Source organism: Varanus komodoensis, unplaced genomic scaffold, assembly GCF_004798865.1.
Source record: "Varanus komodoensis strain SLA01 unplaced genomic scaffold, ASM479886v1 scaffold42, whole genome shotgun sequence".
Lineage (NCBI taxonomy): Eukaryota > Metazoa > Chordata > Lepidosauria > Squamata > Varanidae > Varanus > Varanus komodoensis.
Genome location: NW_025335972.1, coordinates 841,041 through 867,571, shown reverse-complemented (window position 1 = coordinate 867,571; position 26,531 = coordinate 841,041). Strand labels below are relative to the sequence as shown.

At 43.7% G+C, this 26,531-nt stretch overlaps 1 protein-coding gene across 1 annotated transcript in view; it reads left to right on the top strand.

Annotated features, from left to right (window-relative positions):
* Positions 1-26,531, top strand: part of WNK3 (WNK lysine deficient protein kinase 3) — a 134,070-nt gene that overhangs the window by 44,458 nt on the left and 63,081 nt on the right. The window contains exons 3-7 of the mRNA XM_044443419.1: positions 2,442-2,662; positions 6,072-6,229; positions 18,734-18,822; positions 20,126-20,345; positions 24,836-25,124. Coding sequence (XP_044299354.1) covers positions 2,442-2,662; positions 6,072-6,229; positions 18,734-18,822; positions 20,126-20,345; positions 24,836-25,124 — 977 coding nt within the window. The remainder of the gene's footprint in view (positions 1-2,441; positions 2,663-6,071; positions 6,230-18,733; positions 18,823-20,125; positions 20,346-24,835; positions 25,125-26,531) is intronic.

The window sequence follows — 26,531 nt, the reverse complement described above, 5'->3', positions numbered from 1 at the left end:
AACCAACCAATTGCATAAACCTGCAGAAATTGATGTTGGTTGACAAAGTATTCAAGGTGTTTGACTTGGACCTGGTGGGCAGACAATATCACAGGCATAATTTGTAATCCATGTGATCAGTATGGCCAGTGTATTTGCTGACTGGCTCAGCCAGATGTTACTGATCTCCCATGAGTGGGAGGTGTACATGAAGATCCTGATAAATCTCTTTTAGTGGCAGGACACACTGGAGGTCAGTCTGTTTGCATACAATACTGTCTGCCCAGTGCTTTGCAGCTGAGCAGGTCTGGACTTAGAAACATAGAAACAGAGTGAGTCAGAAGGGGCCTCCCGGCCCATCTAGTCTGGCTTCCGGCACCAGCCGGCTCCACGCACGACATGCCCACCATGTGCACGTCCTATCCTTGAACACCCGCACCGATGGGGCCTCAACGACCTCTTGTGGAAGCCCATTCCACACCCTTGGGGTCCTAACTGCCAGGAAGTGTTTCCTGGCATCCAAATGGAACCTTGACTCCCTGAGCTTTGCTCCATTGGAGTGTGTCCTGGCTTCCTCTGCAAGGGAGAACAGGTCTCTACCCATCTCCATGTGACATCCCCTCACATACCTGTATGTTGCCAACATATCCCCTCTGAATCTCCTCTTCTCCAGGCTGAAGAGACCCAGTTCCCTCAGTCTTGCCTCATACCCCATCCCCTGCAAACCAGCCACCAACCTTGTGCCCTACGCTGCACTGACTCTAATGTGGCTATATCCTTTCTGTAATGAGGGGCCCAAAACTGAGCAAAATACTCCAGTTGCGGGCGCACCAGAGTCGTATAGAGTGGTCAAAGGGAATGTCTTTGTGTTTGCATGAACTGTGGCATTGCTTTACATCTTTATCCCCTTTCCACTCTTCACCAAGGTCCTGATCAAGATAGGAATGGATAGCACATAGTGCATCCTGATAACATTTGGTGACTTCAGCAACTGTGATACGCTCTGCTTCTGTGCCCAACAAAGGACAATTAGTTTCAGTTTCCATCATTGTTGAAGCTTCTCACTCAGACTTTCAAACACTCCTCATGAAGCCATGGAGATTCTAATCAGTACTGATACCTGTCCTGATCCAGAGCAGCCTTGATGCTACTTGAGTAATGCTACAAGCATTAAGTCCGAGATGGTCCTGTGGCTGCTATTTCATCCTTTGTTGCTTTTGACCCTGCTAGGAGCTACTTGCATTGGATTCTTCAGTTCCTGTTGTTACCATTTGACAAAAATCTACAACTTTCTTCCCTTGTGTCTATTGGCTGCTGTTTCTGCTTCTCATCTTCCCATTGAAGCCTTTGCTGACTTCTCATATCCAAAGGGGAAGCGGTTTCTCTAAGGATTCTAGAACCTAGTTCCTCCAGTTTGACCAAAGGTACCAAGTTGGAACCTCTTATTTTTCCTGAAAGTGCAGTCTTCTAAGCTGATGAAACTAATGGCAATAGTAGATTCTGACTCCTTGGAAAGTGATGTTTTGGGCGAGGCATTCTGGCAACTATGTGCAGTGTGCATGGATTCTTCAGACCTCATTTTCACAGAAACAGGGTGGTTCTTTACCTTGGCACCAACTTCCTTTCCATAGTGGTGTCAGGTTTTCATCTCAACCAGTACATCATCCTGCTAGTGCTATTCCACTTGACTCTCTGGACATTTAACAGATCAAGGACAGAGTCAATCAAATAGTCACTTTATCTGTTTATCTGTTATGATGGCAAGTGTAAGTGGTATTAACACAACACTTTTCTTCTGTTAAGACAATTGAGCTAGTACATGTAGTGACTGGTCTTGAACTGTGTTTCTCAGTGTGAGCTCACTCATGTGGTAGCAGTGTTGGTTGTATTCAACAATGAGGTCACAAGCCCTGATTTGTTCCATGTTTTAACCTGATTGAGGCTGTTTACATTTATTTGGCACTATATTTTGGCCTTTGGTTACACAGTCTTCTCTTCTATGCATCAGTGATGCATAGAGGCCACAAAGAAGGACAGCTTGCTTACCTGTAACTGTGATACTTTGAGTGATCATTTGTACATTCATGCAACCAACTTTCCATCCCCTCATTGCTATCATCCTTGAGTTTGTTGTGGGTACTGCAGACCAATCTTGGTTCCAAGGCTACAATATGGGGAACTGAGGGAATATTCAGGAACCTGTTAAGGACATGTACGCTGTGGGACAGTGGGAGAGGGTTCTGAGCAAAATTGCTCAGCTATAGAAGTTTCTCAGAATGGAACATTGTGCAGGCACAGAGCCCATATATGTGAATACACAGGTGATTGTTTGAGAAACTACAGTTACAGGTAAGCAGTCTGTCCTGCATGACTGAAAAACACTGTTGTCATCTAATATGCCTGGATGAACTTGATGCATAAAAGCTTTTTGGCTATTTCTTCTTTTGTTATTCTCTTCATAGGTACTTAAAACGTTTCAAAGTCATGAAGCCAAAGGTCTTAAGGAGTTGGTGTCGACAGATCTTAAAAGGGCTGCATTTCCTGCACACAAGGACCCCTCCTATCATCCACCGTGATTTGAAATGTGACAACATCTTCATTACAGGACCCACTGGTTCAGTGAAGATTGGCGACCTGGGATTGGCCACCTTAATGCGCACATCATTTGCTAAAAGCGTCATTGGTGAATATAGCATGTTCTTTTGTAAAAACTGGAATCTGCAGGTGCATCCAGGCAGAACTGCTCTTTTAGTGAAAACTGTGAAAAATGTTCAGTGTCAAATTTCCTAAAGGCTGGCTCAACATCCTGGATAACATTTTAAATCCACAGGACAATGAAGGTCCAGCTTACAGTTGTTGCCCCTTGATCAGAACATATCACTGGCATATTCAGCAAAATATTTTCATTTCCATGTATATTCATTCCTCCATCTGTGAATAGTGGAACTAGCTTCCAATATAAAGATTGAAGACTGAGCTGTCATAGTGTGGTTACTTGCTAATTTGCATTAATTCACCCATTAAAAAAGTTCTGTTTGCTAGTTTGAAACTTTTTGTCTTGATCACACAGATTGTCCTGGTGTCAGTCCAGTTTAAGTAATTAGATACAAATCTATAGCATAGATAGTGTTACTTTTGAAGTAATTTAGATGTTTTTAATATTTTGGGAGAGGAAAAAGAATAAGCGATTTTTTTCAGTCATAAATGTTTGATAGCATTGGCTCTGCCCCTATTCTTCATACACTTAAAACTTCTATTATAAATCTTTAATAATTAGTATTAGGTTTGGGAATTTTTAAAATTCTATCTTCCATTAGATTATTGATGGTTAAAACACTGCTGAAGTTTTGCCAATAATTTATGGAATTATATTAATTTTGAGGCACATTGAACACTTTTCTTCCTTATTTCCATCTTACTGTACAGGCGTGTAGAATTATAAGGTGAACCTTTTAAACATTCATTTTGGCAAAGGTTAAATTTAACAGAAGAAGCTCTGATACATTCATTTAAAATATTCCAAAGTCAGGAACTCCAGAATCTTGATAATTAGACAGTACAATCTTATATTTCTGTTTTACCATGCCTCACTTTCTCCTTTCCTTAGTGGCTATAAAAACAATTGGATTCTTTTAACCAGCTATCACTCTGCTTAATGCAGTGTTTTCCTCCCCCCAGTTACCTGAAATGGTTCCAGAAAGAAAAAAAATCATTCCTTGTGTACTATAGATTCTGTAGATGAACCATGTCTAAATCTATATCCTAGGGCTAACTGTGCCAACAGGCAATTTGTTAAACCAAAGCATCACCACAAACACACATACCTGTTTTGGAAGCAGATATACAAGATTGGCTAATAAAGCTGTTAATTTAACTCATTTATCTTGAATTAACTTCAATATTTATATTATTTTCACTTAGGTCAGTTAGGTAGCATTCCCTTAAAACCAGTTCGTGTATGTGTGTGTGCGTGTGCGCGCACGCATGTGTATGCATGCTACAGTGTGTTTGTGGAATTAGACATGCATGCTGTTGGATCCAGACTCCATGAGCAGAAGTTCATTTGCACAACAGACCTCCTTCCCCATCACAGTGCCCTCCTGCATTCTGTTTCTGAATCCCCCCACCCAGTCATCCACAGCAGATTTGCAGGGGACACAGGGGGAAGAGGAAATACGTTTCACCAGTGGTTCCATTTCAGAGGCAGAACACCACTACTGGATACAACCTTATGGAAACAGATATATCTACCATTATGATCCTATTCTACACAACAAACTGAAAACTGGTTTAATATCTTTTCCCTCTTCCTGGGTCATTTTACTTTAGTTTTACTATAGTACCTTCACTTTAATTCTGTGAAGGACTTACCAAACTACAATTTCCAGGATTCTTTGGGGGAAGTCATGTCAGTTCAGGTAATATAGCCAGTGTGGTGTAGTGGTTAAGAGCATGGGACTGGGACTCAGACGATGTGGGTTCTAGTCTCCGCTCAGCCATGGAGCCAACTGGGTGACTTTGGGCCAGTCACAGACTCTCAGCCCAACCTACCTCACAGGGTTGTTGTTGTGGGGATAAGATGGAGGAGGAGATGTAAGCTGCCTTGAGCCCTTTGTAGGAAAAAGGCAGGATATAAATCAAAATAATAAATAATATAAAGCCAATTTAAGTTTATATTGTAGATGGACTCTGCAGGTTAGGTGCTGGAGGGCTGAGGGAAAGGAACAAATAATATAGGACAAGTTGGAAAGGATGTGAATGCAAGTTAAGTGGAGGATAGCACTGAATTTGATTTAATTAATGTATTTAGTAAGATATGTAGACCCCATTTTACTTTCATAAAGGAAATCCAAGACAGCTAACAATAGTTAAAACAAATGTGAGTGCATGTAAAATAAGTAACAAGCTGAAGTGTGTATCAGCAGCAGAGTCCTTAACTAGCAATCAAGTTATATGGTTTCTTTCAATATCCTGGAATATAAACAATGATGGAGCCAGCCAGACCTCACTATGGAGAGCATACTACAATAAGGGTGCCTGAAAGGATCAAGGACCCACACATCAAACTTCAGGCAGGAGGAGGATATGGAGGTGGTATTCAATGTTGATCTGAATGTATAGAGAGAGTGGTTCTTCAGAATGCTGCTGTTTTTTATAATCCCAATTCATATATTTGTGGATCCTATTAAATTTTGTAGGCTTCAGTGCAGAGCCTCTGGGAACTATTATGTCCCAAACATCATCTTTTGCATCTCTAAGGCCTCTGTCAAGTTTTTAAAATATTTTTTTTATCAGATATGCACAAGCACTTCAAAGTGAAGTGTTCCCCCTTATCTGCATGCCACCTTTATTTTCTCAGAACTTCCTTCTATGAAATTGATCTTTTGTGACCGGTCATGTCCACCATGGCAGCTGCTTTGTGAAGGAACATCCCTCTCCCCTTGGACGCCATTTTAGGATGGCATCTATAACTACCACTTTCTTAGTTTTCCAAATGTGTCTTCTGGCCAAAAGTGTTGAAGACTCTTGATATACAAGTAAAATTTTAATCATCTCACCTTGCAGGTTTATAGTAAGTCAGAATAGACAAGTGGGGCCGCCAAAAATATTGCAGTGTGGAGTGCAGGGTTTCAGACAAGTAGCTGTGCATTTTTTCAAGATATTCTGTTCCATTTTCATTCATCCCCTCTTTTGTTTTTCCATTGTCTCTTCAACAGTAAGATGGCATTCCTTGTCCATTGTGCACATTGGGACCCCATTAGGCTGTTTTTGACACACATACTTTTTAGGAATTTTTTGGTAAAGACATTTTTCAACTTCTGCAAACTTTGAGGTTTCTGCTGGCCTGTTGATATCTCATTCTTGTGTATGGATGAGACTGTTTGGCTACATAAAGATCCTTACTTGGAGAATGAGTGAACAAGTTGCTTATAGCAGGGATGGGCAGATCTCAGACTACATGTTCTCTTTTATACTAAAATCCTTCACTAGAAAGTAAAACACACTGGACTCACTGGGACTTCATTATGAATTGAAGTGTTAAGGATTGTACTGGAACAGAGGAAGAATAACTTTTTTTCCCTTTCCTTCAGGAACTCCTGAATTCATGGCTCCTGAGATGTATGAAGAACATTATGATGAGTCTGTAGATGTCTATGCTTTTGGAATGTGCATGCTGGAGATGGCAACTTCTGAATACCCTTACTCTGAATGCCAGAATGCAGCGCAAATCTACAGAAAAGTAACCAGTGTAGGTGTAAATTTAACTTGTTCATTAGAGTAAACATGTACATTGGCAGCTTAAGACAGCTGAGCTTATTAGTTAGAATTAATGTTGGTTGTGTTGCCCTACAAAGCAGCTGCTAAACTTAGTCTGGACACTTTTCTTCAGATTTTACTGAGGTTTTTCAGAACAGTCAAACTTTTCAGATGTTTGTTGTTGTTGTTGTTAGTCGCGAAGTCGTGTCGGACCCATCGTGACCCAATAGTCAACATTCCTCCAGGCCTTCCTGTCCTCCACCATCCCCCAGAGTCCACTTAAACTCACACCAACTGCTTCAGTGACTCCATCTAGCCACCTCATCCTCTGCCATCCCCTTCTTCTTTTGCCATCTATTGTTCCCAGCATTAGGCTCTTCTCCAGGGAGTCCTTCCTTCTCATTTGGTGGCCAAAGTATTTGAGTTTCGTCTTTACTATCTGGCCTTCTAAAGAGCAGTCAGGGTTGTTCTCTTGAACTGACCAGTTTGATCTCCTTGAAGTCCAAGGGACTCGCAGGAGTCTCCTCCAGCACCACAATTCAAAGGCCTCAATTCTTCGGCGCTCAGCCTTCCTTATGGTCCAGCTTTCACAGCCATACATTGCAACTGGGAAAGCCATAGCCTTGACTATACGCACTTTTGTTGGCAGGGTGATGACTCTGCTTTTTAGTATGCTGTCTAGATTTGCCATAGCTTTCCTCCCCAGGAGCAAGTGTCTTTTAATTTCTTGGTTGCAGTCCCCGTCTGCAGTGATCTTGGAGCCCAGAAAAATAAAACTGTCACTACCTCCATTTCTTTCCCATCTATTTGCCAGGAAGTGAAAGGACCGGACGCCATGATCTTAGTTTTCTTAATGTTGAGTTTCAAGCCAACTTTTGCGCTCTCCTCCTTCACCCGCGTCAAGAGGCTCTTTAGTTCCTCTTCACTTTCTGCCATTAGAGTGGTATCATCTGCATATCTCAGGTTGTTGATATTTCTCCCAGCAATCTTAATTCCAACTGGTGATTCATCTAGCCCCACCTTTCTCATGATGTGCTCTGCATATAAGTTAAATAGGCAGGACGACAGTATACAACCTTGCCGAACTCCTTTCTCAATTTTGAACCAATCAGTGGTTCCGTGTCCAGTTCTCACTGTTGCTTCTTGACCCGCATATAGGTTTCTCAAGAGACAAATAAGATGGTCAGGTACTCCCATCTCTTTAAGAACTTGCCACAATTTGTTGTGATCCACACAATCAAAGGCTTTAGCATAGTCAATGAAGCAGAAGTAGATGTTTTTCTGGAACTCCCTAGCTTTCTCCATGATTCAGCGTATGTTGGCAATTTGATCTCTAGTTCCTCTCCCTCTTCGAAATCCTACCTGTACTTCTGGTAGTTCTTGGTCCACATACTGCTGGATCCTAGCTTGTAGGATTTTGAGCATCACTTTGCTAGCATGTGAAATGAGTGCAATGGTGCGGTAGTTTGAACATTCTTTGGCATTGCCCTCCTTTGGGATTGGAATGTAAACTGACCTTTTCCAATCCTGTGGCCACTGTTGAGTTTTCCAAATTTGCTGGCATATTGAGTGTAGCACTTTTACTGCATCGTCTTTTAGAATTTTCAATAGTTCAGCTGGAATACTGTCACCTCCACTAGCTTTGTTGTTGCTCAGACTTCCTAAGGCCCATTGGACTTCACATTCCAGGACGTCTGGCTCGAGGTCAGTGACCACCCCATCATGGTTATCAGGGATGTTAAGCTCTTTCTTGTATAGTTCTGTGTAATCTTGCCACCTCTTCTTAATCTCTTCTGCCTCTGTTAGGTCCCTGCCATTTTGGTCCTTTACCATGCCCACCTTTGCATGAAACGTTCCCTTCATATCTCCAATTTTCTTGAAGAGATCTCTGGTCCTCCCTATTCTATTGTTTTCTTCTATTTCTTTGCACTGTTCATTTAAGAAGGCATTCTTATCTCTTCTAGCTATTCTCTGGAATTTTCCATTCAATTGGGTGTATCTTTCCCTTTCTCCCTTGCCTGTCATTTCCCTTCTTTTCTCAGCTATTTGTAAAGCTTCCTCAGACAGCCATTTTGCTTTCTTGCGTTTCTTTTTCTTTGGGATGGTTTTAGTTGCTACCTCTTGTACAATGTTGCGAACCTCCATCCATAGTTCTTCAGGCATTCTGTCTATCAGATCTAATTCCTTAAATCTATTTATCACCTCTACTGTATATTCATCAGGGATATGATTTAGGTCATGCCTGAGTGGCCAACTACCTTTCCCTGCTTTCTTCAATGTAAGCCTAAATTTTGCAGCGAGAAGCTCATGATCTGAGCCACAGTCAGCTCCTGGTCTAGTTTTTACTGACGTTATAGAGCTTCTCCATCTTTGGCTGCAGAGCACATAGTCAATCTGATTCCTGTGTTGACTGTCTGGTGATGTCCATGTGTAGAGTCGTCTCTTGGGTTGTTGGAAAAGAGTGTTTGCTATGACCAGCATGTTCCCTTGACAAAATTCTGCCAGCCTATGTCCTGCATCATTTTGTACTCCAAGGCCCAACTTGCCTGATATTCCAGTTATCTTTTGGCTTCCTACTTTAGTATTCCAATCCCCCATGATGATAAGGACATCATTTTTGGTGTTAATTCTAGAAGGTGTTGTAGGCCTTCATAGAACCAGTCAACTTCAGCCTCTTCAGCATCAATGGTTGGGGCATAGACTTGGACTATTGTGATGTTGAATGGCTTGGATTCGAACTGAGATCATCCTCTCATTTTGGAGATTGCATGCCAGTACTGCTTTTCCTACTCTTTTATTGACTATGAAGGCTACTCCATTTCTTCTGAGGGATTCTTGCCCACAGTAGTATACCTAATGGTCATCTGAATTAAATTCACCCATTCCTGTCCATTTTAGTTCACTGATTCCTAAGTGAAGGTGAGTCTTGTCATCTGTTGTTTGACCACATCCAGCATGCCTTGATTCATGGATCTTACATTCCAGGTTCCTATGGAGTATAGATCTTTGCAGCATCAGACTTTCCTTTCACCACCAGATACATCTGCAACTGAGTGTCCTTTCGGCTTTGACCCATTCGCTTCATTCTTTCTGGCGCTACTAGTACTAGCCCTCCGTTCTTCGTCGTGGCCTTTGGCCGGAAGATTGACAGCTAACGGTTTTGGCAGGAAGCTCCGCTCCCCTCCCCCATGGCCTATAAAGAGCAGAGCGTCCGCCATTTGTTCAGTCTTTGCGACTGCCGTTCGCTGTGCCTCGTGCCGCTTTCTACTTTCGCTTTGGCTATTCTTGATTCTCTCCTTATATGTTGCCCTTAAACTACTTTCCCCTTTCTTCGTTTCCCGTTTCTGTGTTGTTTTCTCTTATTTCTTCTTCGATCTAAAAAAAACAAAAAAACAAAAAAAACAAAAGTATATACTTACCCTCTGCACTATCTCTCTTTTTCTCCTTTCTTCTGCGATGGCGCAGTGGGCGGCTTTCCGCAAATGTGCGGACTGCGGGTCAAAAATGGCACCTACTGATCCGCACGACCTATGCCTCCTCTGCCTTGGAGAGGGGCATAGGACGGATAAGTGCGTTCATTGCCTAGCCTTCTCTAAGCAGGCTAGGAAGAACCGTGAGAATCGGCTTCGGAGGCTCCTTTCGCATAGGGCCCTGATGCAATCAGACACGCTCATCTCTATCCCAAAACTTGGCTCCGCTTCTGTGGCTCCACCCTCACGCCCTTCGGATGAAGGTGCGTCCGCTTCGCTGGCCCCCTCTGCCTCGCCAAAAAAGAGGCATGAGAAGCGCAAACATGCCGAAGAGAAGCCGGCAGGCCATAAGAAGGCCAGAAAGGAAAAGGCCTCTAAGCCTCCAAAGAAGGCTAAGTCTACGGACCATTCCCAAAATCGGGACTCGGAGCCGATGGGCCCTTCGGTACCGGTGGCGGTTACGATACTGACCCCGCCCCAACCGATCCTTCAAGAGGCCATGTGGGTCACCCCTTGGGGTCTCCCCGACGTGCGGTTGACCTCCCGCCAGCACCCCTTCCAACTCTACGGGGGTCTATCTCGGATGGGGAAATCCAGGACTCCCCTCCTAGAGCGAGGTCACCGACACCGATGCCCATGGTGACATTGGAGACAGAAGCTGGCCTGTCCCCACCAGGGAATCGGAGGAGCCGCTCGGTAGAGCAACGCCCGGAGAGTTGGCGTCGTCCCTACTACCAACCTTGGGGAGACCCGCTCTCTGTGGGGTACTACCCTGCTCCCAGAGCGCGATCCTCACCTCCACTGCGGTCTGTGGATTCGAGGAGGGTGCCGCCTCGATCCCCACAAAGCGGAAGCAGCCGCTCCTTATCACCGGCGGAGTCATCATCTTCTGCCCCGCCATACTATGGTGCTGATTCGGATGACTCTGATGTAGATTCAACCTCCCCGGACGTCGTGGTGACATCCCAGGATCCTGCGTCACCCGATGAGTCACATGTCTCCTTCGCGGAGCTGATGTCAAGGCTTGTCCAGTCCCTGGACATCGACGCTGCCCAGCGCCTGGGACCGTTGACGGACAAGTTTTACGACATCGTCCGCGGGGAGCAATCGACCTCTATCGTTCTGCCACTTATAACTACCCTGCGGCAGGCAATGATGCAGCCCTGGGACCTACCTTCACATCCTCAGCCGACGTCCAGGAGATATGAATCTATGTACAGGGTCAGGGAAGAAGACATCCCCTTCCTGCTAAAGCACCCGAAACCAAACTCGGCGGTGGTCAAATCCTCGCAAGGCAGAGAGGTGAGGGGATATACGGCGCCGAGGGATAAGGAGGGCCGGAAAATAGATTCCCTGGCCAGGCGGGTCTATGCTGCCTTGGGCTTAGGACTTCGCATTTCTAACTACGAGGCAACGTTGGCGCGATATCAATATTTTATTATGCAGCGCCTCCACAACGTTGCCTCCACACTTCCAGACCACCAGGGTGACCTTGCGAAGGTCCTGATCAAAGAAGCCATGCTGGTCGCGGTGCAGCAGTTGTCCACAGCACGTCACCACGTGGACACTGACTCCCGGGCCTTGGTCGGTGCTGTTTCCCTCCGGAGACACACATGGCTTCGGAATTGTAATTTCCCGGAGGAAACCAAGCGGCGAATAGAAGAGATGCCTTTTGATGGTTCCGGACGCTTCCATTTGTGTACCAACCACAAACTCAAGAAACTGCACGAGTCAAGAATGACGGCACGCAGGATGGAGATCCAGTCACATAGCTGACGTAAGTGGTCCTGGAATTGGCCATCCTACAGGCAGACATACCAACAGAGACAGCTGCCGCAACACCTCCAGCAACAACAGCAGCAGCGCCGCCGCCCTCAGCCCCAACAGCGCTTCCAACAGGGCCGCCGTCGTTTCGACGATCGGAGGCAGCGCTGATGGGACTGGCGAACCACTCCTCATGCGCCTCTAATACCCACCCCCCTCTCATCCGGGGACCGGCTCCAAAGCCGACTCCCCATTTGGGAGTCCATCACATCTGACCGGTGGGTATTATCCATCGTTCAACACGGCTATCGAATAGAATTCGACATCGTTCTTCCATCGAGTCCGATCCGGTCTACTTCATGTTCGCCGGTACTTCTCGACGAAATACATCAACTTCTCCTTAAAGGAGCAATTCGTCAAGTATTCCCATCTGACGGACTCCACGGATTCTATTCCAGATACTTTACGGTCCCCAAGCGGGATGGTGGTTTACGTCCGATTTTGGATTTACGGGACTTGAATAAGTTTATTATACCGAGAAAGTTTCGTATGACCACCCTTCAAAACATTTTGCCGTTGTTAAGGAGAGGGGATTGGTTTGCCTCACTGGACCTGAAGGACGCCTACTTTAATATTTCAATTCATCCAAATTACAGGCGTTTTCTTCGTTTTGCGGTTGCAAACCAACTTTATGAGTTCAAAGTTTTACCCTTCGGACTGGCTTCAGCTCCGAGAATTTTTACCAAATGTGTGGCTCCTGTCTGTGCCTTCCTACGCCTTCAGGGCATACAAATTTACCCGTACCTCGATGACTGGCTGTTGGTCTCGCAATCCAGAGAACTCCTAGACACCATCCATACAACCCGTACCTTACTAGATAGTCTGGGACTACGTATTAATACAGAGAAATCTTCTCTTCTTCCGACACAGACGCTCACCTTCATTGGAGCCCGCTTGGATTCGACGTTGGAGAAAGCCTTCCTCCCTCAGGACAGACAGCGGACTCTGGCTCGCCATATCCATCGAATTCGATGAGAGGGAACGGTTACAGCGAGATCCATCCAGAGGGTCCTGGGGCATATGGCCTCCACAGTTGCCGTAGTTCCACATGCCAGACTTCGGCTTCGCCCACTACAATTATTCTTCAAGGTGTATCATCCACAAAGAGACCCACAGTCGAAATGGATTCGGATCCCGTCTTCCGTGCTCCACTCCCTGTGCTGGTGGCTGAAGCCAACCAATCTCATGATGGGAGTCCCCTTCAGGGCGCAACCTCCTTCGATAACTCTCGGCACTGACACGTCTCTCCTAGGATGGGGGGCGATATGCTCTGGCCTGTCTACCCAGGGAACGTGGACTCGTCTAGAGTCCAAGAATCATATCAACTTCCTAGAGCTGCTGGCAGTCTTCAAAGCCCTTCGTTCTTTCGAAGACCTCCTTCATCATCGGGTCGTTCAGATAACTTCGGACAATATAGCGACCGTTTTTTATCTGAACAAGCAAGGAGGGACGAAGTCACCGACCTTAGCTAGGCTTTCTATGAGAATTTGGGACTGGTGCATTCTGAGACACATTACTCTGATGGCCGTTCATCCGGCCGGCACGGACAATGTGCATGCAGATCTTCTCAGCAGACACATCTTCACTTCTCACGAGTGGGAACTGGATCCTTGTACGCGCAACCACCTTTTCAGGCGCTGGGGGTTCCCCGATGTGGACTCATTCGCTACTCGACGGAACAGGGTATGCGAGACTTACTGTTCGAGAGCGGGAATCGGACAAGCATCCCTAGGGGACGCATTCATGATCCCTTGGGACAACATCAACTTCTATGCTTTCCCTCCAATCCCTGTTCTGATGAGGGTCATAGCAAAGATAGTGAGCGACCGTGCATCGGGGATACTAGTTGCCCCTTGGTGGCCATGTCAAACGTGGTTTGCGAAACTGCTCGACATCTCCTGCGGGGAGTTTCTTCATCTTCCGACACTTCCATATCTTATAACGCAAATGGATGGCACACTTCGTCACCCGGACTTGCTCTCATTGAACCTGACAGCGTGGCGGATTCGATGATGACCTTCCATTGGGGCTGACGATGGATTCGAGAGCCTCGAATCCGACAGCTTCTATTAATTAATCGGTATCGACGATCACTTCGACCGCTTCGGTTCCGATTCTCGAATCCAGCCATGCAGGTGCCTCTCACTGCCACAGTCTCTCTGTACCATCCGGTTCGAGACAGACCCTGTCGAATTTGAATCCAATGCTCTTGCACCCTGAGATTCAGCATATTATCGACTCTGCTCTAAAGCCATCCACAAGAAAGTCATATACGGCTAAATGGAAACGGTTTTCCACCTTTGCCGAGTCTCATTCGTTCTCCCCACTTGTCTCATCAATTGAACAAATTCTTCAGTTCCTTCTGGAGTTGCATCACTCTGGACTGAAGCCTTCTTCTATTAAAGTGTATACGGCTGTAATAGCCTACTACCGTGGCTTAGTCGACGGATCATCCCTATTTTCTCATCCTATTCTCAAGAGATTTTTGAAAGGACTGTATACTCTTAATCCATCGATTAGACCGATTATGCCCACGTGGAGCCTTTCTGTAGTTCTACAGGCCCTTATGAAGGCCCCCTTTGAACCTTTGGCGACTGTGGATCTCCGATTAGTTTCGTGGAAGACGGTGTTCCTTGTAGCTGTCACGTCAGCCCGGAGAGCCAGTGAGCTTTGTGCCCTCCGCATCGACCCTCCTTATCTAAACTTCCACAGAGAAAAGGTCGTTTTACGTCTCGACCCATCTTTCTTGCCCAAAGTCTCCACCTTTCCATACAGGACAAGACATTGTATTGCCTGCCTTTTTTCCATCGCCGTCGAATCCCTTGGAAAGATCTTTGCACTCCCTCGACGTTCAGCATTGTTTAGCCTTTTATCGATCGCGAACGGAGTCTATTCGGCGATCCAATAAACTGTTCATTAAATATTTGGCTAGAGATCAGGGTGACCCAGTCACACCTCAAAGGCTCTCTAAGTGGATAGTCCACACTATTATCTTGTGCTATCAGTTAGCTAAGCTCGAACTGCCTACAGTTCCCCGAAGCCATTCCACTAGAGCTGTCGCTACGTCTTCTGCATTCGCATCCGGAGTTCCGATCGATGACGTCTGCTGAGCCGCTACTTGGGCGAACCCTTGCACCTTCGCCAGGCACTACCGTCTCGATGTTCAGGCTCGACGGGACTGCTCCTTCGGTGGAGCTGTACTCTCCTCCGTCCTACAATGAGGACACCTTCCCTCCTCCTTTGATGGTAAGCTTGTTAATCTACCCATATGTGTGATGCACAGAGGCCACGACGAAGAAAAGCAGGTTGCTTACCTGTAACTGATGTTCTTTGAGTGGCCATCTGTGCAGTCACACAACCCACCTGCCGGCCCCGCTCGGTGTCGGTGAGTGGACTCATTCATCGGTACCAAAAGTTTCCCATTTTTTCTTGGTACCGATCCCTTTTTTCCTATCTCATACTGAGAATTTTTCCACAAGGGGGCGCACATTCGGTCATCAAAGACTGAACAAATGGCGGACGCTCCTCTCTTTATAGGCTATGGGGGAGGGGAGCGGAGCTTCCCGCCAAAAACCGTTAGCTGTCAATCTTCCGGCCAAAGGCACTGCGCAGGCACAGTACCCATATGTGTGACTGCACAGATGGCCACTCGAAGAACATCAGTTGCAGGTAAGCAACCTGCTTCTCTTCCCCAGTAGCATATTGGACACCTTCCGACCTGAGGGGCTCATCTTACTGGTGTCATATCTTTTTGCCTTTTGGTACTGTTCATGGGGTTTTCATGGCAAAGATACTGGAGAGGGTTGCCATTTCCTTCTCCAGTGGATCACGTTTTGTTGGAGCTCTCTGCTATGTTCTGTCCGTGTTGGGTGGCCCTGCACAGCATAGCTCATAGCTTCATTGAGCTACACAAGCCCCTTCACCATGACAAGGCAGTGATCCATGGAGAGGTAAAGGTTTCCCCTTGACATTAAGTCCAGTCATGCCTGACTCTAGGTGGCGGTGCTTATCTCCGTTTCTAGCCAAGGGAGCCAGTGCTTTTCCGCAGACAGTCTCCGTGGTCATGTGGCCAGCATGACTAAACATCAAAGTGCATGGAATGCTGTTACCTGCCCACCAAAGTGGTACCTTTTTATCTACTTGCAGTTGCATGCTTTCAAACTGCAAGGTTGGCAGGAGCTGGGACAGGGTAATGGGAACTCACCCCATTGTGCTGATTTGAACTGGCGACCTTTCGATCAACCAGCCCAGCAGCACAGTGGTTTAAACCACTGCGCCACCTACAGTCCTTTTCAGATGTTATGTTCACCAAAAGGGTTTAAAGTGTTGTTTGACATTCAGATTGGACAATAGGTAAATTAGGTTGTTATTTGATTGCTAACTTGCACCAGAAGTCAAATGGAACAGGCTCCTCAAACAAACCACACGTCTGTCCAGATCTTTTGATTTTCGTTGCTGCCCAGTCCAAAGTCTGAATAGTCACTAGTGGGCCAACCAAATGTCAATCTCCTACCCAATCTTTTCTTCCCAACTGACACGTTCTTTCATAATGAGACTGGCAACTCCAATGATAACTGTGTTGATTCATACAGAAAAATGTCACTGACATCACTGCACATGTTTCATCTCTGGCTAATGCACGGCATATCCTCAAGTTGGTTGCAGTTTTCACCTTATTCCGTATATTGGCATTCTTCCGCTTGGCTATAAAGTCCTATCATACGGACTAGTCCAAAACATTGGGGTGCTTGAGGAGGAAAATTCAAATGGAAACCTCTTTCCCAACCATCTGTTGAGAAGCTCTTCTGCATAAATTGGCATGAGCAGGAGCTACTATGCTGTATCCCAGCTGTTCATTTTCACAGGGCCCAGTGAGCTGAGCTTTTTTTTTTTGCTACTCTGTTCTGCTTGATAACATCCAAAATCCACTGTTTGAAGCAGCTGCCTCTCCTTTTGTCATGATACTGGGGTGGGGCAGGGTTTCCTCTGGACATTGCACAGTTTAATTTTATATATGTTAATTGTTTAACATTATAGATTATTTGATCATGCTAGCCAGAGTATCCAAACAATCAATGGCAATATTTATGCTTATTCATTAGGAAATGGATATACTCGTATCTTGTTCTGAATGCGTATGTAGGATTTGTGGTGACTTATCTGGTATAACAGCTGCATCTTAACAGTAAATATACCCTTGATGAAGACCACAAGTTTTCTTTTGTGGCCATCAATGGGTATATTATATTTATGTAATAATTTGTAAGTTATATAGAGATATCTAGATATATGCACTCAAAAGTGCTGGAAATTGTGGGAGTGTTTTTAAAGTGTTCAGTTTTGATAATATACCTTTTCCTTTCAGCATTTGGAGAACAAAAGTGTCTTTGTTTTCTCAGATTACATGTTCTCAAAGGCTTAAATCCAGTGTAGCTCAAGCAGACTTCTGCTCTTGTTATATAATGTCCCTTCCTTTCTACTGTGCTACAACCCTCCTATGTCCATTGATGGAGGTGGGCATTTATTCATGGTTCTGTTCTGCTGGCAGATGGTCAGCTCACAACTGGGGGCTTAAAAATTCTGATTTGAAAGTATTGAAATGAGGCTGTATATAGATAAGTAGACACACAATTTAGCTATTTGTCTTTATCTTTAAATAAACTTTGATAATACTAAGTAGTTTGGGAAAGATTTTTCAGAAGCCATTCTTAATTTTCTAATAAAAATAATGAAAAATAATATTTATGAAGAGACTTTTCCATTTCAGAGCATCTTACATGTCTTTTACAGTAATCCTGTAAAAGAGACCGATATATAACTTCCATCATACTTTGCCTTACAACTTCCCATTGAGTTCCTATTTAGTGTTATTTTTATATCTACCTGTTCTCCTAAAAGCTCAGGGCAACATGGCAGTTGGTCCCAGGTCAGCCAGTGCACAATTCAAAACATAAGCCGATTGAATACAGTGAGACATATTTCTGAGTTATATGCTTAGGTTTTTGCTGCCAGTGAGCAGAGTGGAGAGTAAAATCCAGATCTCCCTGTTACTAACTGAACTCTGTTTTTCAGTAATAGTAAACTCCAGATATTTGGACCATGACTCCCACAGTTCCCAACCTTTACCCATACTAGCTTATTACCTATAAAGCCTTTAATGGCTTGGGTCCTGGTTACCTAAAGGAGCGCTTATGTCCATACGTGCCCTCCCCTCCTTGAGATCAGCAGGAGAGGCCCTTCTCCGGGAACCCTCTGTGAAGGATATTAGGAGGGTAAGTACCCGGAGGAGGGCTTTCTCTGTGGTGGTGCCCAATCTATGGAATGTGCTCCCCAGAGAGGTCTGCCGTTATATGTTTTTCGGCACCAGGCCAAGACCTTTTTATTTAAACGGAATTTAATTGTTAGCTTATTTATTGATTTTATATCCTTGGCCAGGGCGTTTACAATTATATTGTTTTTATATGATTATATGTATTTATTTATTGTTGTAAGCCGCCCCGAGGCTTCGGTGAATGGGGCGGCATAGAAGTTTACTAAATAGCTAGCTAGCTAGCTAGCTAGCTAGCTAGCTTGGATTTGGGAATTGTAGTCTGAAGCACCTGGAGAGTACCAGATTGCCTATCTGTGCTGTAACTAGAGTAGCTACTACATTGCATTGACTGTCTTTATGACTTCTAGGAACTGATAATAGATACTAGAGAAATGTTTTTGGAAAGTGAGGACTGAGATGCTCACTACTGTGTCAAAAAATTTTACAGGAGAGTCTATGTTGTATATTCATTTATATTAAAAAAGGATCGAAGGCTTTTCTTCATTAGGCTAATTTTCATGCACAGTCATGAGTGTGAATTGCCAGATAAAGCTAAAGGAAGAGATTAGTCAAATAGTTTAGAATGGATATTGATCCCTTTTACAATGTAGCATAAAGCCTGGATATCCAGCTTGATCTGATTTAGAAGCAATAGCTGGGATTTTCAAACAAAATTGCAGGGGGTGGAGATAATGGCCACAGTTTGTAAGACAGCTGGGCTGAAATCAGTATGACTTACTTCCAAGTAACCTTCAGATCAGTGTTTGTGTGGTTATTTAAAACTCTACTTGGTCCACTGTAAATTGGGGATTTTCCATAATTCTCTCTAGCTGCATCAGGGAGAACTCCTACTGGGTATTATCTATTAACAACCACATCTCTTCTTTCCTAGGGCATTAAACCTGCTAGTTTTAACAAGGTGACTGACCCTGAGGTGAAAGAAATAATTGAAGGATGTATTCGGCAAAACAAGTCTGAAAGGTAGGCAGGTCCTCCATTTTGTACCCCTCCAGTTGCTTTGGGCACCATAAATTAAGAAGTAGCCTTTTTTCTCTTAATAGGAGTTTGCTGGCATTTGTAACAAAGGACTTGATTAAGTGAAGCATTCTTGCTGTGTATAGCACTTCTAAGCACCTGCATAAGCCCCTTTGAACTCAAAGGAAATTAAGCTCTCACAATGTATATCACATGGCTAAATTGGGATTTGCCTGGCTTGTATTCAAAATGTTTGGGGTGCATGAGGTACTGTATATAAAGGAAAGTGGAAGGCCCAGGGAACCAGTAAAAAATAGAGGAATTAACATTCTGGTGTATATTTAAACAGATGAGCTTTGATCCTAGAAAGGCTATTCTTGGTTCATGGAAGAGTGTGAGAGCTGATCATTTAAAACAGAGAGGCAGGAGTTAATTGGTTCTTCCTAGCTTTTCTAAAGCACTGGGATCCTGCACTACTTCATTTTGTGTTGTAATTTCTGCAAAAGGAGTAGAATTACAATGGGTTATTAAAGAAAAGACAAAGACTTTGGACTTTTGTGGGGAGGGTTATTTGTTTTTATCAGCAATTTGTCTTTTACTGGTAGCATGGTCTTGGGGTAAGTGAAATGGAGGTGTCTGCTTAGTTCCTCTGAAAGACTCCTGAATTGGAGCCCTAGAGATTCAGAGAAGCACTGTTTGTTGGGGCTGGATGGAAAGTGGTTTTCTCACCCGCCATTGTAGGTCAGCGCCTTCTTAAATCAGGTGGGCTATAATGCAATACATGTGCTCAGTGAAGAAGGGATTGATAGAAAACCAACTAAAGACTCTTTTTCATGGGTGGGAGAAACCTTTCAGGGAGCTGGGACAGGAAAATCATCTTCCAACCACTTTCTTCCACTAATGCTTCTCTGTATCCAAACCTAAATCAATATCCCTATGGTGTGTAGAATACATTACTTCTAAAATTCTCTTCCTCAAGAAATCTATTTAGTTTTTTTATCTGCCTTTATGAAGACAAAGTGTCTTTCTGTTTCATTTAGCTTTCTGTTAATGTATCAGCTGTATTAGTTGTTAGCTGATAGTCTTTTTCAGGTTTTGGACATGCTGCATTTAAGTTATTGGTTGTCCTTGTTTTAAATATTTGTAACTCACACTGGGAGGGTTTTTTTAAAAAAAGAAATCAATAGGTTTAATTCCTGTTAAAGGGGCCCTGAGGGAAGTATAATATTTGTGTGAAGAGCAGGCCACCAGTTGTCATTATACCACTGGTATGAAATGCACTCTGTCATTTCTCACATCTCACCATCAGGCTGTCCATTAAAGACCTCTTGAACCATGCCTTTTTTGCTGAAGACACTGGACTCAGAGTAGAACTGGCAGAGGATGATGATGGATTGAATTCCTCCCTGGCTTTGAGGCTTTGGGTGGAAGACCCCAAGAAGTTGAAAGGCAAACACAAAGACAATGAAGCCATTGAGTTCAGTTTCAATTTGGAGATAGATGTCCCTGAGGAAGTGTCTTGTGAAATGGTGAGTGCTTCTTTTACCATTTTTTCCATTATGTGGCAGAATTTTTAGTTACTTCTCATGCCTCATTTCAGACATGGCATTTGCTGTGCACCATTTTATATCTACTCTTTTGCAGTCTATTTTATTGAGCTTTGTATTGTCAAAATTCAGGAGAACTAGTGAGGTGTAGTGGTTAAGAGCGTGGGGCTGGGACTCAGGCAAACTGACTTGTACTTCTGCTCGGCCATGGAGCCATCTGGGTGAATTTGGGCCAGTCACAGACACTAAGCCCAACCTATCTCACATGGTTGTTGTAGGGATATTATTGAAAGCAGCAGGAGGAAGAGACTGATGTAGGCCACTTTAAGTTCACTGTAAGAAAAAAGTGGGATATGAATCCAGTAAACAAATAATTGTTGCTGCCATCCAAATGTCTTTTGCAGGGTAAATCTTAACTATGTTGTGTAGCATTGGTTTACAAGTTGAAATACTTTTTCCAGCGCAGTTCTAAACAGGATTAAATAGAGTAAACCCAACTGAGTTCCAATTCCCCCCCCCCAAAGTATACAAGTCTAGAACCTTCTCTAACATACTAGGATGAAATTTTAAGTTCTGTCTTCACAGTTTTTTCTTTCTTTCTTAAAAAGCAGTCTTTGGGATCAAGGAAAGAGTGGGATCTGATTTTCTGAAACAAATCCCTCATCCCATGAAATTGCTCTTCTAGATTCTCTAGTTTTCTACATGCAAGGAGATGTTCATAAGTTGAGTGTCTATGCACTAACATTTCACCTTTCCCCTGAAGTCTGAAAAAGTAATAGTTGAATCCAACATGTATAATCTGCTGTTACACTGTTTTTCTGTGTTTGCATTTTTCTTTTTTGCAATTTTGTATTTTGCTACTAACTTTTAGTTTGTAAGTAACTTTAATAAATCTTATTGGAGGGCAGGCTCTTTTTTAATTAATGTATTAATCATTCTGTCAGTTATGAAAATGCATGATTCAGTCATCATAGCTGTTAATGAAGAGCATCCATTCTGTCTAATGAGATAGTGAGGCTTTACTTTTAAGGCATGAAATGTACTTGTACAGACATTTTCAGGATACTTGTACAAACTGAGGAGGATCATATGATCAGATAAGAAACCAGGGATGAGCAGTTTCTCCCACATGGCTTCTGAAGCTTCATGAAGCTGGGATTTCATCAGGGTTGGAACTATTATACTCAGTTACAATATGCTGCTGATAAACCAGGCAACGAATGATTAAGATATTGTATAAATGTAGCCAAGTATCTTCCTTCCCTCCTTTTATGGCTATGTTTCCTCTATCGTCTTTGCCCATGTTATCTGTTTGTACTGTAGATTCTTCACTCTTCCTCACTTGTTGCCTTGGTTTTGTTTTCACAAAACATTTGACTGCATGGCAGCCTGACAAGTAACAGCTGATGATACAGAAAAGAGTCATAGCACTGCATCTGTTCACCTCTTTGTATGCATATGTGTATGCATGCAAGGGACTATTGCTTAACCATCACCCACCCACCTGCTAGGAATGATGTTCTTTGAATTCTTGCCTCACAGGATACTATAATGTTCTGCTCAGGGGTATTTGTTTTGTTCCCCCCTCCTTCTTTTCTTTTTTCTTTTTGGCTAGATTTGGGTAGTGACTTTGAGCAGTTGGCAGGCAAGAGCTTCTGCTTTGACAGCACAACTAACAAGTGGTTATGTTTCAATGTCTTATCATTTGATGCAGACAAACTGGATGAGGGCTAATAAATTAAATTTGAGTCCAGAACTAACTGAAATGCTGCTGGTGGATAGTTCTTCAGGAACTCAGCCTGTTCTAGATGGGGCTGCACTCCCCCTGAAGGAGCAGGTTTGTAGCTTGGAGGTTCCCTTGGAGTCATCATTGTCACTTGAAGCTCAGATAGCTTCAGTTGTGTTAGCTTGGATTGGTGGCCTGGCTCTGTCCTTATCTGAACACAGGTAACCTGCCCGTGGTAGTTTCCAGTTCGGTAACCTCCAAGTTAGAGTAATTCAGTGCACTCTGTGATGCTAGCCTTTTGGAAACTGCAGCATGTGAAACACATGACAGTCAGGTTGATTATGGGGATCAATTCCATACGTGGTCCATTATCTGGCCTGCTTGCACTGGATTGCTTGTATGTTTCCCAGCCCAAGTCAGTGTGCTGGTTTTGACCAATAAAGCCTTACACAGCTCAGGACCTAAATGCCTGATGGCGTGCCTCTCCTGGTATGAACCTAAGCTAGATGATCATCTGAGACCCTTAAGTAGCTGAATGCTCTCCTCACTGGAGTTTGCCTGGCATCAATGTTGTAATCGTTTCAGCACCAGGTTAAGATTTCTACCCTCTGGTATTTTACAGCAGTCCTGGTCCCAGGATATTTACTTTTGAGTGCTTACATTTTTGTATATAAATGGATTTTATATGATCTTTTGTATTTTAAGGTTTTTAATCTTTTGTAACCTTACCAGAGGGATGCAGGTGGTGCAGTGGTTTAAACCGCTGTGCTGCTGGGCTGGTTGATTGAAAGGTTGCTGGCTTGAATCTGCACAACGGGGTGAGTTCCCGTTGCTCCATCCCAGCTCCTGCCAACCTTGCAGTTCGAAAGCATGCAAATGCAAGTAGATAAAAAGGTACCACTTTGGTGGGCAGGTAACAGCATTCTGTGCACTTTGGTGTTTAGTCATGCTGACCATGGAGACTGTCCGTGGACAAACACTGGCTCCCTCGGCTAAGAAACGGAGATAAGCACTGCCCCCTAGGGTCAGACATGACTGGACTTTAATGTCAAAGGGAAACCTTTACCTTTAACCTTACCAGAGAACTCTGGCTATTGGGGGGTACAGTGGTACCTCGGCTCATGAAGGCCTCAGTTCCCAACCAAATCGGGTCGCGAACAGAAATTTCAGTAAAATTTTGCCTCGGGTCGTGAACTTCGCATTGGGTGACAATTGCGATTGTGCCCATCTTCCCTACATGGGTGCGATTGTGGTCGTGCTTGGAGGGGGTGAGATGGCCACAATTGCGCCCATCCTCCCTGCCTGACCGTGACAGTGATTGCGCACATCTATGGCCGCGATTGCTGTCATTCTCATGTAGGGAACACAGGCGCAATTGCGGACATGCGGGGGCAGGGGGATGGCTGCGATCGTGCTTGGAGAGGGGAGATGACTGTGATCTCTGTTGTTCTTTGTCACTTTGCTTCAGATTTTTCTGATTAAAAAAATTAGTTACAGAACTAATTAACCTTATTTATGTTGAATCTTATGAGGAAATTTGACTTGGCTCACAACCAATTTGGGTCACGACCAGAGTCGTAGAACCAATAAAGTTCGTCAGCCAAGGTACCACTGTAATAAATCATCATCCCACTTACTTGAAAATATAATCCATGACCTGGTTTGCACGTAACACCAGCCCATGTATTATTTAACCCATGGTTTATTCCATTCTGATATGCAGTCCAGCCATGCTAATAGACCGTAGATTGCTAGCCATGAGTAACTCAGAAAGACAACCCATTGTTTGCTATTGGGTTGTGAAATCTGAGTTGTTTAAACTGTTGGTTTTCATTACATGGTAACTCAGAACTGTAGGTTATTCATTGTTTTGCCAGGTTACAGTGGTGAAAGGAATAATGGCTAAAAACCCAAGCCAACACTGTAGCAACACAGAGACATGTGTGATACAAGGAAAGATCAGGAAATAGGAGGAAACAATCTATTCAGTGTATTGAATCATAAAAACATGGCTTTTATAGTTTTCTGCCAAACAGGGTAAGGGAAGAACCCCTGGGTTCGCTATAGGCTAAACAAACTATGTGTTAGTTTTATGTGTGAACCAGGTATGTCCCCAGGCATGTCCTTTAGTTGAAATTCTTTCATGGATACTTCAAGTATGTAGCACAAACTCCTTTGTACTTTATAAATGTTTTCCTGATAATCTGTTACACTAGAGTAGGATTGGCAGTGAGGTCTGTACTTTCTATCTAGAACTTTAATATGGTGATGCTAAGGCTTATCTTTTTTCTATCTCACACCCTCTAACAAGCTAAATCAATTATCAAACGTTCTAGAATAATAATTATACTCTCAAAACATCTAAAGCAGGGAAAGTAAAGTTTTCCAGGGGAAATTTAGTGTAAGATACTTATATTGGAACAGCTACATGACTACTCCCTAGTATTGATCTATTTAATCTATTAGAGCTTAATTTGATAACCTATATCCAAAATGTAGCAGCGTTTAAATTTGAGGGCGAGTGTCTTGTTCTTAGTCTGACATTCTAGATAAAGGGTCTGATAGTTCTCTGATAAATGGTCTATGCAAGTCCATTACAATGGGATGGATTAGAGTAGGTGCCAGCAAGAGGGAGGGTCTCTTGCTGGTACCTACTCTAATAACATAACATAATTAAGCACATATGGATTCTTGATAGGAAAAATAGAATGATATTTAACTGCCCTCTGCTTTTTTGAATGTGTAGGTTAAGTCAGGATTCTTCCATGAAAGTGACTCCAAAGCTGTAGCTAAATCCATCCGGGATCGTATTGCCCTGATCAAGAAGATAAGGGAACGAAGGCAGGTGAGCTCCCTGGAGGAGAGGAGGGACTCTCAAAGCAAGCTGCCAAGTGGACTACCATTACTCCAGCCTCAGGGCTCCTCATTCAGCACTCCTGCCCAGCAAAGCAAGACTGAATGTGAGGAAACAGAGGTTGATCAACACGTCCGACAGCAGACCATTCAACAAATGCAGCACAGCTCCTCCCTCACTGGTAATGAGCAGCTAAGTACAGTCTGTCTTCCTAAATCTGTGGTGTTATTGTTCTGCCAAATGTCTTTCCTTAACGCTTTATTAGCCTCATGGGTTAGTTATTCACTAGTTCATCAGACAGTAATTAGTGTGTAAACTGTGACTTATTTCTGTGGTTGTGACTAGTTTGCATTGTTGACCAATGCCATATACATTATGGCATTTATTTCCATGACTGGTTTACTTTGTTGGCAAATGCATATACATTATAACTTGTTGAAGCTCATGTTAACCCACTTCCCTGGAGTACATTAATTTGTGCAATGGTCTTTTGAGTTTTTATGTGAGAACAACAACAGTAGCTGAGTAGATACGGTCAGAGTGGTTTTCGACCATTTGTTTAGAAATGTTTCACTTCATTGGCAAGTAGGAATCTTCTTGTATAGGTTAGAGTGGAACTACACTTTAGGTATGGTTCCATGTTTCTTTTACCTGAGAGGTAGCCAGTGAGAGGAGAAAGGCACTGTTAAACATTTATTTCTCAGCTGTTTGACTGCTCAGAATTGCTGTCCAATGCAGCTGCTTTCTCCCTAGGAGATAAGATACAAGGGCCTGTATGACTGAAACTCTCCAAAAAGTTGTTCTATGACAGCTCCATTCAGCTCTTCCAAGTTCAAGGCTGTGACTTCCTTTATGGATAAAGTCATCTCAGACTTGGTCTTCCCTTTTGTCTTCTGCCTTCAACTTTTCCTAGCATGATTGTCCTCTCCAGTGAGTCTTGCCTTCTCATAATGTGTCCAAAGTATGATAGGCTCAGTTTTGTCATTGTTGCTTCTAGGAAAAGTTTTGGCTTAATTTGATCTAGGACCCAGTTGTTTGCCTTTTTGTCAGTCCAGGATATTCACAAAAGGCTCCTCAAGCACTCTGTTTCAAATGGATCAATTTTCTTCTTGTCAGCTTTCTTCACCATCCAGCTTTCACACCCATGCATTGTGATTAGGAATACAATCTTTTATCATACAGGGGAAAAAACAACTTGCAGAAGATTAATATGATTTTGAGTTGCCAGCTTCTCCTCTTCTCTGCTGGTCTTCATTCAACATGAAACCACTGAAATGCTCCAATTTCAAGTATTAGTACAATTATTATAGAATAATGCATCTGATTATTCATAATACATACTAATGTTATGTTGCAAATAAGACTTACGGTTAAATCTAGCACCACAGTAGTGAGAGTTCACTAGTTAAATTTGTTCCTCTCTCCTTTACCCTGAAACTCTGTGTCACCCAAAATTCTGCTCCAGAGGTTTCCCCAGTGCTCTGTGGCGGATTTTGAGGGCATGTAGGGATCTGGGGAGGATAGGGGAATCACCCCCTCCCATTTTTGTCAATAGAAGCAGTTCTGTCTGTAGAATGACACCACTGGA